Source organism: Dreissena polymorpha, chromosome 2, assembly GCF_020536995.1.
Source record: "Dreissena polymorpha isolate Duluth1 chromosome 2, UMN_Dpol_1.0, whole genome shotgun sequence".
Taxonomy (NCBI): domain Eukaryota; kingdom Metazoa; phylum Mollusca; class Bivalvia; order Myida; family Dreissenidae; genus Dreissena; species Dreissena polymorpha.
The window spans coordinates 150,612,226-150,627,066 of record NC_068356.1 but is presented as its reverse complement, the minus strand read 5'-3'; the positions used below and the strand labels follow the sequence as shown (position 1 = coordinate 150,627,066).

The 14,841-nt window shown below is 35.7% G+C and overlaps 2 protein-coding genes across 4 annotated transcripts in view; one reads left to right on the top strand and one right to left on the bottom strand.

The window, feature by feature from the left end:
• Nucleotides 1-7,961, bottom strand: part of LOC127869426 (centrosomal protein of 78 kDa-like) — a 99,119-nt gene extending 91,158 nt beyond the window's left edge. The window contains exons 1-2 of one of the 3 annotated variants that reach the window (XM_052412004.1): nt 7,870-7,961; nt 6,876-7,046 (exon numbers count right to left, since the gene is read on the bottom strand). In XM_052412004.1, coding sequence (XP_052267964.1) covers nt 6,876-7,036 — 161 coding nt within the window. In that variant the 5' untranslated portion in view covers nt 7,037-7,046; nt 7,870-7,961. Of the gene's footprint in view, nt 1-6,875; nt 7,047-7,634; nt 7,740-7,869 lie in introns of those variants that run through there. The other 2 variants (XM_052412003.1, XM_052412005.1) reach the window with 2 other exon arrangements.
• Nucleotides 7,962-9,378: 1,417 nt separating this feature from the next.
• LOC127869427 (uncharacterized) lies at nt 9,379-13,498 on the top strand. Its single transcript, XM_052412006.1, has one exon. The coding sequence runs from the start codon at nt 9,530-9,532 to the stop codon at nt 11,603-11,605; it is 2,076 nt and encodes a 691-aa protein (XP_052267966.1). The 5' UTR covers nt 9,379-9,529; the 3' UTR covers nt 11,606-13,498.
• The last annotated feature ends 1,343 nt before the right edge of the window (nt 13,499-14,841 follow it).

The following is a 14,841-nucleotide window of genomic DNA, read 5'->3' as shown; positions in this document are numbered from 1 at the left end:
TCTTCCCAAAAAGTGGGAAAAAAAACCTGTAATGAAAAAGATAAACACAATAGCATTTGAAAGCTGATGTTTGGAATCCCAAGCCATTTACCGTATACGTGCGCTTATAAGACGCCCTCGCTTATAAGACGCACCCCGATTCCGGACTTTATAATCGCTGGATTTAAGACTGACCCGCGTGTAAGACGCGGTCAAATTGTGCCGTTTTCATCGACCGAAAAACGGCAGAATGTTGAAAAAAATCAATAAGAAAAAACATTGAGAATTTTTCAAACTCGCGCTGCATACAATTAGTAATTCATGCAAGTCCGAAAAATAAAACAATCAAACAACAAAGTAAATAATATTTGTTTATTTCATGATATATCAGTAGGTTTTAATTTATTTTCAAGTACTATTCATACAGTAAAAAATTTTATCAAATTAACACAATTTCTAACAATTGCGTATTTAATCAATTTGCCATAACAATTTCAAACATATTACGTTTGTAATTGATCGTATCAGTCATCTTAATATCCCTCGAAATCCTCATCATCGCTTTCACCAAACAGTTCGTAGAATTCCTCACTAGTGAGATTGTCATCGTAAACCCAGTCGCCGATATCATCATCATCATCGTCGCAATCACTAACCTTTGCACAGGCCATTACATCCTCAGATTAATCGCGATTTTCCACAAGATCATCAAACAACTCGTCGTCCTGTGTACCATCCATTGTGTTTGAGATCAAGAGTTACGTTTGCGTTTCATTTTGACGATTCCAGTAGTTGTAATTTGTAAATATAATTGTATTGTTTGACAGGTATTGAAAACTAAGAGGCAGATATAGATTACCTTGATTATGCATATGTTACGCCCATTGTCTATAGGTAATGCCTACTTTCATAAAATTAGCCAATCGCGTGATAGAGTGAAATCACGGGTCAAGAAGAAAGCCACCTGTGGATAATTGCATGCGGTCGCTCTTTGCTCCCGCTGTCGTGGGTCCCTAATAAATAAGGTGTTGTCGGCAAGGGGGTCGTCTGAATGAACGTGTTTATTTAACAATTGACAGTTGCAAACTGGTAACTATTTTCAGACGATACCCTTATTGCCAATTATGTCTTAATTGACAATTAACAGCGTCGAACAAAGACGATCAGGTGATACAAATTTGTCAAGAAGCACGTGTAATCGCGTGTTTATTTAACAATTAACAGTTTCAAACTGCAAACTGATTTTGCTGTTATTTTAAGCATGTTTGGCATCGTGTCGCCGCTTACACACGTATACTATTATGTCCAATTTATATGACATTTAACGACGTCACCCGCAGACAATCGGGTGATACAAACTTTTCAAGTATAACCATGGACAATATAACGCCTTACGACCCCAAAATAACAAAATTCAAATAAAAAATAATAGACAACAAAATCCATAACGATACATTTTATTTCAAGTAAATCAGTAACTGAACATAGCGTTCCGATACACGGTACGGGCAAATACAGACTTTAGAGAAAATGCAAATGGCTGCCGCGATGATTCAAAACAATTGACAAGTGTCCAACTTGGCCAGCGTAAGCCCAGTAAACTCGATATTTTGAAAAATTTCGCTTATTTTCACAAGTAACTCGCTTATAAGACGCGACCCCCACTTTAACTGATGAATTTGAGTCTTAAAAATGCGTCTTATAAGCGCACGTATACGGTACGGTGTTTCTAAAAATAAGTTTGGAAATGCAAGCGCTTCATGCTTAGTTAGTTCGGACTTCCGCAAACACAGTGTTTTTTTTTATTTCAATTTCGGGGCTGATATTCGACACCAATTCCCTCAAATAAGAGTATATATTTTTCCACAATTTTGTAGAAAAAATCCCCTCCAAAAGTAAAAAAAAAAAAAAAAAAAAAAAAAATCAGGTGACTTTTCACATGAATTGCATTTTTTCCCAAAATGGCCAGGAATAGGTCTGATGTTACATTGTATCTATATTGTATCAATATTTGTTGATAAACACACTCCAATGTGGTCCATTTTATTGATAAAAAATTCTCAAATTTGCAATTTTATCGATTAAAAAATCCCCATTAGACTCAAATTGGCTTGGAAAACAGAGACTGTGCATGACGGCTGAACTGTCTGAAAGTAATGTTGAAAAAATCTTTGACATATATTTCAAAAAAAGGACAGAGACATTCAGCTGTGAATATTACATTCATACATAGAAGTGTATTCATATAATAAATATCATTACATATAAAAGAGTGAATTTTTTATTTTCCCCTTTTCCTAAAAAAAGACGCGTTTTTCCCCTTTGGACTGGCCCCGCCACCATTCCCCTGTACCTTATACTTGCACTTATAAGACGCCCTCGCTTATAAGACGCAACCCGACTTCGGACTTTATCATGGGTGAATTTAAGACTGACCCGCGTGTAAGACGCGGTCAGAATGTTAAAGAAAATCATCAATTAGTAACACATTGAGAATTTTTCAAACTCGCGCTGCATACAATTAGTAATTCACGCAAGTTGCTCCACCACGCTCGGTTGCACGATTCAAATGTTTTTTTGGCTACTCGAGCACTTTCAACTTAAATGTCACATCATAAGAGTTACGTTTGCGTTTCATTTTGACAATTCCAGTAGTTGTAATTTGTAAATATAATTATATTGTTTGACAGGTATTGAAAACTAATAGGCAGACAGTCTTCGAAATTAGCACACGCCCGATCGCCCGTGGCGAGTAAAATTACTGCCGGGCACATACAAAAATTCACGTTTGTGGCCCGCCTGGCATGTAAATTATTGAAGCCAATTGACAGTTTATAAAAAAAAATCGTAATTGGTTCTTGATATTTGCAGATCTATTTTTCAATTTTGCGAACAAACACCTTGCCGTAAGTTGTAAAACAATGAAATTCGATTGGTTTAACAACACGCACCAGCATGCACATGTCATCGTTATTGTTTTTGAACGATGCAGTTCGGTCACATTCGGTTCTTATCGACGGTTTTTCTAGACATTAATCGAGAAGATGCTTTTTGAATCGATCATTTCAATCAAGTAATACGCTTCCGTTTTTGTCAATGTAAACAAATGTCATTGTCGACATAGAGGCAGTATCTCAAGTATGTTGATGGGGCTTAGCCCGGTAAAGCACTTCCAAAATAGAAAATTGACAATGATTTAGAGAAAAAGGAAGCCAAGAAATGGTACGAGGACACCAGAGAACGCTCTTTTCAAGAGCACTGGTGTAACAATCGACCGTCTTAATTCTAGTGATTGATTAGATGTAATTGTATTCACTACTTTTGAAACAAATGTTCTGCTTTACTATGTGTAGCATGTAACTGTTAAAATGTTGTGATTTGTTATAATTTTGGTTAAAAAAGTTTGGGCATGTAAAAAATATGTTGGGCATGTAAAAATTCTTAAGTTACTGGCCGACTGGCATGCAACTTTTCAAAGCTAATTTCGAAGACTGGGCAGATATTTGAAAGCGTTTAGTTTTATTTCCTAGATTATGCAAATTTTACGCCCATTGTATATCAACAATAGGTAACGCCTACTTTCATAAAATTAGCAAATTGCGTGATAGAGTGATAGACTCCGAAGCGCAGATCACGTGTCAAGAAGAAAGCCATATGCAGATAATTGCATGCAGACACTCTTTGCTCCAGTTGTTGTTGGCCCCTAATAAATAAGGTGTCATCGGCATTATAAGGGGGTCGTCTGAATAAACGTGTTTATGTAACAATTGACAGTTGCAAACTGGTAACTTATTTCAGAGGATACCCTAATTGCCAATTATGTCTTAATTGATAATTAACGACGTCTAACAAAGACGATCAGGTGATACAAATTTGTCAAGTAGCACTTGAACTCGGCAGCGTTTTTATTTAACAATTGACAGTTTCAAACTGAGAATTGATTTTGCTGTTGTTTTAAGCATGTTGGCGTCGTGTCGCCACTTACACACGTATACTAAAATGGCCAATTTATATGACATTTAACGACGTCATGTGCAGACAATCAGGTGATACAAACTTTTCTAGAATAATCACGGACAATATAACGTCTTACGCCCCAAAAATCACAAAATTCAAATTAAAAATAATAGACAACAAAATCAATAACAATACATTTTATTACAAGTAAATCGGTAACTGAACATAGCGTTCCGATACACGGACGGGCCAATACAGACTTTAGAGATAATGCAAATGGCTGCCTCAATGATTCAAAACAACTGACAAGTGTCCAACTTGGCTAACGTAAGCCCAGTAAACTCGATAACTTGAATATTTTTTTTTTAATTTCACCAGTATCTGAACTTATAAGACTCGACCCCCACTGTAACTTATTAATTTGAGTATTAAAAATGCGTCTTACAAGCGAAAGTATACGGTAGGTGAAAAAAAAACACTGAAACAACAATCGCCAAGGTAAATTTGTGCATTAGGCAAATCGTTTGTGTTTATTGGTACTATTTAACCACAGAAACACACATTTTTCTTTGTTCTTTTTTGCACTTGCCTGGGCGGGCAAGTAGATTATAAAATAACTTGCCCTGACCAAACTTTTACTTGCCAGGGGCAATCGGACAACCGTTAATGTTGAGCCCTGGTCCATTGCGTATTTATTTTAAAATCTGGTCGTACCATTAAGAAGTACAAAATCAAGTTATGAATATTATTTTTACATCGGTTTGTATCGATTTTTATTGAGTTCTTTTAAAGATCTGTTTAAGATCTCTTCGGCTCATTTTTTCCAATAAAAGCGGCGTGTACAGTCTATCTGTCAAAAGAAATGACTGCGCCCAGAGGGCGTCCTTAAAAACTGAAAAGCATGCAAAAACGAGCTTTTAACATAAAGTGTACACAAAGTGAGCCGAAGTTGAATGTTAAGAAAGACATTATAGAAAAGGTCTTATACGATGACACCCATTATTATTTATTTTTAGGGCATTTAGACAAGTTAAGAATTAGTTTCCTAAACTTTAGTATTAGCGTTAAGAATAACATTTCAGAGTTAAGAATTGTTTTTGAAAATCTGGTAGAAATGTTAAGAATTTCACAAAACCTTGTGTAATGCAATGTCGATGATGTTACACCTTTTTGCCGATTATCGATTGAAATTAAAATGTGATAATTAATTTGATTCTTTACTCACAAACTTGGCCCCGTGTTCACAAAACAATTTTGCAATCGAAAATCGATTTTAACCAGGTTTTTTTTCCACTTTTTGGGAAGATAGCCCATGGCTTTGGAATTGGGAATTTTATCGGCATTTTCATGAAATTGGGAAAATAAATTCATTAGCATTTTTTTCCACATGAAAAGTCCACTGATTAGGGAAATACTAAATTTGATAAAACTCTTTATAATCATTCAAATTAAAAGAACAAAATCATATAATACTTTGTTAGATGTAATTGAATTGAAATTGAGATAAAATACGCATAAGACTTCTATCTAAAAAAAAAAAAAAAAAAAATTTTTTTTTTTTTTTTTTTTTTTGGAAATTGGGATTTTTTTGCCACATTTTGGGAAAAAAGTATACTTTTTAGGATTGGGAACATAGCCGAATTTCGGCTATAAAATCGGGCCAAAAAAAACCCTGTTAACTGACATCAATTTCCATTTCTGCCTATCAACTACAATGGAAATCCATTTTCAATGACAAGCAAAATCGATTTTCAATTGCAAAAAATGTTTTGTGAACACGGGGCCAAGTTTGTGAGTAAAGAATCAAATTAATTATCACATTTTAATTTCAATCGATAATCGGCAAAAAGGTGTAACATCATCGACATTGCATTACACATTAGATCTACTTAATTATCATCCTTTAAATTTTAATTCAGATCTATAGTCGGTAGAAAGGTGTAAAGCGCTCAGCTTAGAAATAATTAAATTATTGCATTATTAAATTATTTTGCATTTCAAAAACATTCCCCGAAACATCGACAAAACGCAACCATCATTGCAGACAAAAGATCACAAGTATATGATACCATAATTCATCGTTATCAATTTAGTTGATCAATAAATATGGCAACATCACCCCCGTGTATTATCTCTAATTACTTTTAAATCACTTACACATGATAGACAGTAGCAAACTTCAATTATCACCCCTCTCGAACGTGACTGCATGCAAGTTGAACGGTGACTTGACCCATATCGGTCAACGATTTGATAAATTCAGAGGTTGGGAGAATCTGGGGCAGGGTTTACATCAAATTACATGTCGCTCAATTGCAACACACTTCGGGCTGCGACAGTGTGTATTGGAAAATTGAATCAGACCTTAACATCGAGAAAACTGGATGTAAACAAATTCCAGTCAGGGCCCTCAATCTATCAAATCTGCCGCCGAATTTCGGCGGCAGTCCCCGACCTGAAAAGTATACTTTTTTCCCCTTTTGGGGGGAAAATTCCCCCTTAAAATTTTTTTTTTTTTTTTTTAATTTAAAGATGTGTCTCATGATGATAATATCTCAATTCTATTTCAATTTAATCTTTTTAAACATACTAAATTGTGAAAAATGCAATGAATATAGTGCAAACATGTACAAATGAAATAATGAGAGAGTAAGTAAAAAAATCCCCAAAAAGGGAAACGCCGCGAAAATTCCCCCCGCCTAAGGGCTGCGGACCCCTTCCCCCAAAGTTGTGTGAGGGCCCTGCCAGTAAGAGGGAGACTGGAAGTTGCTTTTTATCTTAAATTTTTTTAAATTTCCGGCAAAGTTTAGCGTAAGAAAGAGACTTTGTTGCTAACTTCGCCCCATAGCGCGAGCCCTGACATCATTGTTTTAAGAGTAAAGTTCGACCTTTTTTACATTGAATGTCAAGGGAAAAAATCTAATTTCCACAAGTCATACCTTATCCTGTCTCCGTTCAAGTCTAGCACCCCCTGTGATAGATGAGCCTTCACTGCAGGTAGAGGGCATGAGTCCTGCAAGGCACACAGGTTGTCATAGTGGGTCTCGAAGTCATAGGCCCCGCGCTGGCGGACCTGCACACTCTCTATCATGGCTGGCATGAAAGCAGGCCTGGAAATAGAGATTGAAATTAAGGTCGTAGTACAGGGAATACGGAACACTCTCTTTTATGGGCTTTAATATTTGATGAATAAAGAAAAAAACTTTGTAGCGTGGAGAACCCTGAGATCTTTACTTTTGGCTTTACATTGGTTTTGCCTTTTTTCAAAATGTGGAAACCTTTTCTCCCAATTAAAAACAATTTGTTTAAGATGACTATACAACGCTACGGTTGTTGACCAAATTGATACAATTTTCCATTGTTTTGGGAATAACTTGGAAGGTAATAGGGAAATTTGTATTTTTTTTTAACTTAAAAAATTGTCATTATTTCCATTTTAAATTGTTTGCATAGTCCGAAATAATTTTACAACAAGCTTAAACATTACCTTTTAAGAAATTGATGATGATATGTGATAAGAAAACTCTTTTAACACAGAATTAGAAAATAAAAAATCAGTGGTTTTTTTTTTAGAACTTCTGACCTATTCTGGAGATGCCAAATCAAACCATGCAATCAGCTCAAGAGACAGAATTTTCATTGGTTTAAACAATTCATAGTTTAACTTTACAAAAAAAACGCAATATCATGGCACATACTGATATTTCTAGGAAAATCAACGATTTTTATTTACGTTTCAATTCTGACAATCCGTGTTGACATATACCAAAAAGTCCGAGTAATCCGCATGATCGTTTCATGCAGTGGCTCGTACGGCCAATTATTTTCTTTCACTAAGAGCGTTTTACTTACGCTTACATGAAGCAAAGGATGCAAACATACGTTTGAGTGATTTATAATATTTCGTTTCTTAAAAAGATAAGTTCGCAATACCAGGTTATCCAGTAACTATGTCTGTTGTCGATGTAAACTGTCTTTTAAAAACAGGAAATGGCGCGTACTGTGTGCGGCCAGAACGCGGATCCATGCCGCATTACCGCAACCGTCCAGTCTCTCGACAATAGGAGGAACGATGGTCAATGCGGGCCACGAATTTCGCGTTTACAGTTGTTAGTGTATATGAATTTTATGTTGTAGATCTGGATCCGGATTGGTACGTAGCAGGGCCTTTCAGCGTCGGCGCAACGGTAGAGAGGGTGGTTAGGACAGTTGACCTGAAACTGCCAACTGTGTCTGTGCTACACTTTCTTCCAGATTGTTCCACTCTAGTAATGTCTTAGGGAAAAAAGAGTTCTTATATAGTGGGGATTTGCAATTTTTTGGTATGAAACACCTAGAGTTTTTGATAGTTTTTTTTCAACAATGTTATCTGCTTTAAAGTCTGAAAAAGTCTTAAGGGTAACTCTACGTTTAGATTGCCGGACATAGGATGCTGATTGTTTCAAGGTGGTTTAGGATGTGCTTGCATATGATATATTCCAGCGGTTTCATGTTACACATGTAAGTGAGACGGATCTAGAATTTTCGGTAAGGTTAACGTCGCCTTTCTTGAAAACAGTTGAAACGAAACCATCGTCCCAAACCCGGGGAAGTTTTCCTAAGTTTATGGATATTTAGAAGATTGTTGGTAGTGCAGGTGCTGACTGGCTTGCACAGGTCTTCAATACTAAATTTGGGATCATGTCTGGTCCTTGAGCTTTAGCAGGGTTGATGCTACGAAGTTTCTCAATGCCTATTGTATTGATGCTGGGTGGAGATATTTGTGTACGACATCTGGAAGATGTGTTTCTCCTGTGTCATTGGTGCACGCGGATTTAAACTGGTCAAACAGCAACTGGACTTTCTCTTTATTATCGCTCACAAGTCCACCCATCTTGTTCATTGGGACAACACTACTAACTATTACTTCTGAAATCAGAATGGAAAAGACTGCTGTAGGCATAACTACAATTTTGATTTTACGTATTTGTCTGTTACATTATAGCGTGAATGTTGTTCAATACAACCGTTGTTAGTTCAGCTGTGGAATGATGAAGAAGATATTATTGTTACCCTCCACTTGAACCCTATTTAAGGAAAGTGACTTATTGCACGCACAAAACAGGACAATATATACAACACTTCATTTAACATAACACATATCGTTTTTTAAGATCTGGGGACCAACCATAGTTAAACATGTCATTCCAAGACCATACATGTCTTGTCTTCTTTTTGTCAAATGACTTACATTGGCTACAGCCCTGGATCACTGCACAACCATATATTTAATATGTGATCCCCGAAAAAATACACTGATCAAACACTTTCAGAAGTATGCGATAAACAACGCATATAATAAGTTTTCATTTTATTCGTATCTATATCTGCTAACCTGCAAGGATAACCACGCGATAACATGTTTAATATTATTTCAACCAATATATGATATGACTAGTCAGTATCATCACAATCTGTCAGACAATTTACTTGATTGGATTAATCATACGTATCACACGGACATAGTGATACAGATATATAAACTATATTTCACGTACACATAGTATGGTGTAAGTTATAGCAGTCGACTGAACTTAATTTCGAATACATTGAAATGAAAACCCACACATCGATTCGGCGAAGGATGCTCAGAGTTAAGTCAACACTATTAAAGATTGTTGCAGCGTTGATACTGTTGGCTTATACGTTGTCGAGTCGAGACTTGGGGCTGAACACGCTTTATAAATGGACGAAGCAAGAACGTTTGAATTATGAAAAGCAAGGTAACTCGACTTTTCACGGAAAAGATTTTCAACATTTAAAACATCTCACGGAACACAAAAACAATAGCGATGATAAGCAAGATAACTTGCCGTGTATGATTCGAGCCCTGGACCCTTGGGACGAGTCATTGAAGCCTTACATCTGGAATCCAGCGCCGCTAACGTGCACGGAACTGCATGACTTGTTCTATGTTCAAGAGGGCGGATTTGTGCGTGTCAATAACAGCTATGCGATCCAAAACGACATCGTGTGGACCAACTGGAATTGCTTTTTACAAAACGTAAGTCGGTTACCTGGAGACCAACATATCATTTTTGGTACGAGAACTTTGTTGAATTTCTCTATTGTTGTTAAAAGTCATTGGTTTAGGATCACATGCGAAGAAAGTGCGACACAGTCAACCGAGACTAAAAAATCTAGTAATACACACGTGGACAGAACAGTCTATGATATGATGCATTTTAATCCTTATTGGAACGACCTTGCAAAGAGACCAAGTGAGGTTGCGGATGAGAGTGAAGACAAACCGAGCGTCATTATTCTGGCTATGGACTCCCTTTCGAGGTCAAATGCAATGAGAAACCTGCCAAAGTCCTTGAAATACCTGAAAGAGGAACTTAGGGCTTACGATTTTATTGGTTACAGAAAGGTAGGGCTAAATTCTTTCCCTAACGCTGTGCCTCTGCTAACTGGACACCCACACACGAAATTTCCTCAAGTTGAATCTCGTTTTCTCGATGACTTACCTTTCCTGTGGAACAGCTTTTCAAAATTAAGATTAGGAACATTTTTTATTGAAGACAGCAAAGATATTTCTATGTTCAACTATTTATTACGTGGGTTTTACAATCAACCATGTGATTACTATTTTCGCCCTTTTGACCTTGCCTTGCATTCATTTGAGCCCGTCGTCAGAGACCCACTAGGAAAACCAACTGCGCATTGTTATGGGAAACGAAACTACTTTGATTTGATGAAAGAATATTTAAAGGGCTATTTAAAAGTGTACCGTACCAAACGTAAGTTCGGAATATTATTTTCAACGCACGTCAGTCACGATTACTTCAATATGAACCAAAATGTCGACGAAATGTTTCTGGAATTGCTCCAGTGGATGAAAAGAGAGGTAAATCTTGACAATACTTTGCTGCTTTTCCTGAGTGACCATGGCTTTCGAATGGGCGGCCCAGCGTTGACACACATTGGTCGAGCCGAGAATAACAATCCTGTACTATTGGTGCATGTACCCCTCAACCTTAGGGAAAACAGAAGCGTGGACAATGTGCTCCGGGAAAACACAGAGAGACTGGTGAGCCATTATGACATATACCAGACCATGTATGACATGATCGCCTATGGGGGAATTCCATCGTCCACACAAACAGAAGTCAAGAACAAGTTAGTGCGACGGAATATATTTAGTTCTATACCCGCTGATAGAACGTGTTCCGATGCGGGGGTCAATCTCGAATTTTGCACGTGTAACAATAAATGGAATGTTTTCAATGATTCAAAAACTGCACATATATTAGCGCCATATCTTGTCAATTATATAAACCATAAGCTTAGTCATAATAGAGAAAAATGTGCTCTGCTATCACTTCACAACATATCTGACGTTTTAGTTGAGTATTCAACTTATGACGTCATTAACCTTCACGAACACGTACAACAAGTATGGACATCAGCGCAAAATCGTAGTGGAAGATACACCTTGGTTATTTTTACACAGCCCGGACTTGCCTGCTTCGAAGGGCTTCTGGATTACTCATCCGAGTCAGGTGCGATCAAGATAATAGGAGAACCAATCCGACTCAACATTTATGGGAACCAATCTCACTGCGTCATCGATCAACGCATAAGCTCTTTATGTTATTGTAAAGACATCGTCCATTACAGTAAATAGAAGTCAGTGGTATGATGTTTTCTCTCTAAACACCAAATGACTTTGTCCACATAAGATTGATTCCTGTTAAACAAACTGAATAAACAACATTGGATACAAACAAAAGTCTGAGAAAGAAATTAAAAACAAAACTCAACCGACATTAAAATCGTCGTAAACTTTAAACGAGAAATGTCAATATTGTGCCTGAAATACTCCCCGCATCTCTTTTTAGCGGGTAAAGGCAGTTCAGGTTAAGAACTGGCGCCATTACCATGCAATCGTCAAAACCATAAAGTTTGGATTTAGTAACTCATATTATAGTCGAATATTGACACTCACAGTGGTAAATACTGTGAATTTATGATAGCAGGACTTATCATCGCTCTTATTAACAATGTTTTGCATTTATAGCAGTGTTATCAATTATTATTTAATCAACCTGTAAAATGATACAGCCTGCACACAGATACCCAACATTTTCTCTGTCAATGCGAACATATTTGACAAAACGAAAATAATATGTTTGTTTTCAATCTACAATTACCCGAATCTCTTTTATGGTGAATGGGTCGCCCCTTGCTATGAAATAAGCATTGTTTTTATTATTTAAGCATCCATAGTACACCCGATCTACTTTACAGCAAAAAATAAAGTTATTAAAGTCCAGTTGCAAGTGACGATTTGTTTTAAAACCAATTAAAGGTAGTTTTTATATTAACACCAAGCATAATTGAAATAAATAACAATCCAAAAATGCATTAAGCTAAATACGCAGGACAAAAGGCCTACCGCACGTTACCCAATTGTTCCCAGTCTCTGTACATCAATATGAAATCGATACTGTTGTTCAAGTGTTGTTTTCTATAATTTCAAAACACGTAAATCCTCAGTACACACCTTTTGACACTATGATTAAGATGAAAAAACAACAGAAAACAAACGCAGATCGTTTGCAGAAATTAATTTAGGTTTGTAATAAGAAATTATGCTATAAAAATAGGCCTGACTCCAGAGTATAATTATATTCCGATATTGCGGGGATTGTTTTACATATGAATTTAAAGTGCAGCAAGAATTGTATTTTTAGAAAGATATTTTGCGTTTATGCTGATAATGGAAATAAAGTCAAACACTGACGTTTCTTGATAATTGAATTAAAAAAAAACAAATGCAGATGGATATGTTTTTGATAGTTTTCGCTTATGCATCGCATGAAATTTATATGATGAATTTTTGCATACTTATTTACATGTAATTGTAAATGTATATTTATATAGTTTATTATTATCATTACAATTATTATTTGCCATATGCGTTTTGTAAATATAGACATCAACCAACAATTAAGTATTTAAGTCCGAATATTAGAAGACATACTGACCGCACATTGCCCTTATTCCCTGGGAGATAATGTTACATTCAAAGTGTATAATTGAACATATTGAACGCTTGCTTCAGTAAACCTGAATACTTAAAAATATGCGAAAGTCAACATAAAACTGTTTATAACGAGAGCGCCGACGGCGTTGAAGGTATATTGGCAAGATACAGGGAAGTTTCTGCTGAGGTAAATGTTTAAAGAACAGTTGAATAAATGAAAATCTAAAATGCTATCAACAAAAAATTGTTTTTTATCATAAGTTCAAATAAATGAAACAAGTGATACAATATTGCAAACCATATACAATATCAATCGGAAAATCAGAAATATGTATCAAGGGAGCTTGGTATTTTTCAGAATTGTTAGACGTTTATTTATGCTGTTGTTTTAATAAACGTTATAATTACATCCTTACTTTTTACAAAACTGACCGATTTTGTCATTCGGAAGCTTATGTCAAACTGATATCTTAGTGTTTTTTTGGTACTACTCATTAGATTGTTACGATCGTTTCATTTTCATATATGCAGAAAGGAACAATGAGTTGTTGTTGGTGTTGTTTTGTTGTTGTTACACGTATAGTTACCGACTTCGTTACATACGCAAACTATTACATGCCCGCTGTATTTTGGAGAACACGTTTTGAAGTTTTTATCCTTATTCAATTATTCGAATAATTTCAAATAATATGCAACATAATTTGCAGATTAATATAAAAATAATGGAATTTGACCCCAATCTCTTGCCGCCAAAAATCGCAAGGTAAAAGTTTTCCGTCACAATGCTTAACGATATTAGAGCCCTAAACATCTCGACAGTCTTCTACCAGAGGCAAGACAATTATTTATCAGTTGAAACTATTTAAAGTAACACACCCCATTAATACATACATTGAAAAAGTATGTTATCTCAAAATCAAATACGACGAGATTTACTTTAAAAAAAAATCATAACTGAGTATGCAAAAGGTTAGCAAACATGTTAAAACATATTGGAATGATGGCATATATGACATAAGACAATAATTTATTCAAAATTTCATTCCCATCCACGTTTTTAAGGGTATTCATTCAATGTTTTTAATAGTCTTAACTCATTTGTACAGTAAGAAAAAAAGTTGAACAAAACAAACTAAATACATGTTTACACCTGTTACATATCCTGGTTGATGCTACCCCAGTTGGATTTAGAGAAAATAAAAATCTTTCTGGGCCTTGTTTGATCTTCTGGGGGATGGAACTGAGGATGACGTTTTTACCAGATATGGGTTAGTTGTAAATACGACGTCGAGTATGTTGTTGTTCCTTGTAGTTTGGTCGTTAATTTGGGTGAGGCGATGTTCTATAGATAGGTTTAAAAGTGCTTGTTGGACGTCTCTATCAGGGGCTCCTTTTTTCACAGTTAGGTTGGTCCAGTCAATGTCTGAGCAGTTAAAGTCGCCGGCTAGGATTATGTACTTTCCCTTACCAGTTTTTGTAAGTTAACGTTCGAAGAAGATGTTTTAAGCTACTTCATACGGTAGCAAGATAATGTTTATACAAGTTTCCTACGATTTATCGAAAACTTACAAACCTTTTGTGAAAACAAAGACACATTCACGAAGACATATTCAGCGTCACCTTAAATGATACTCAGACTATATATTTGCGTTGGTGCCAATAACTGCATATAACAATTATTTGAAAATGGGTATTTATTTGTTCAAACAGTATTTTGATCGTAAAAAAAGTTTATCAATACATAACAACGTATTTGTTACGATTTATTGCGATATCAGTTTTGCCATTTTCAACGACATCATGTTGACTTGAACAAAATCATAATTAATATCCATTCTTATATCATGATTATACAATTATATTTGTTACACAAA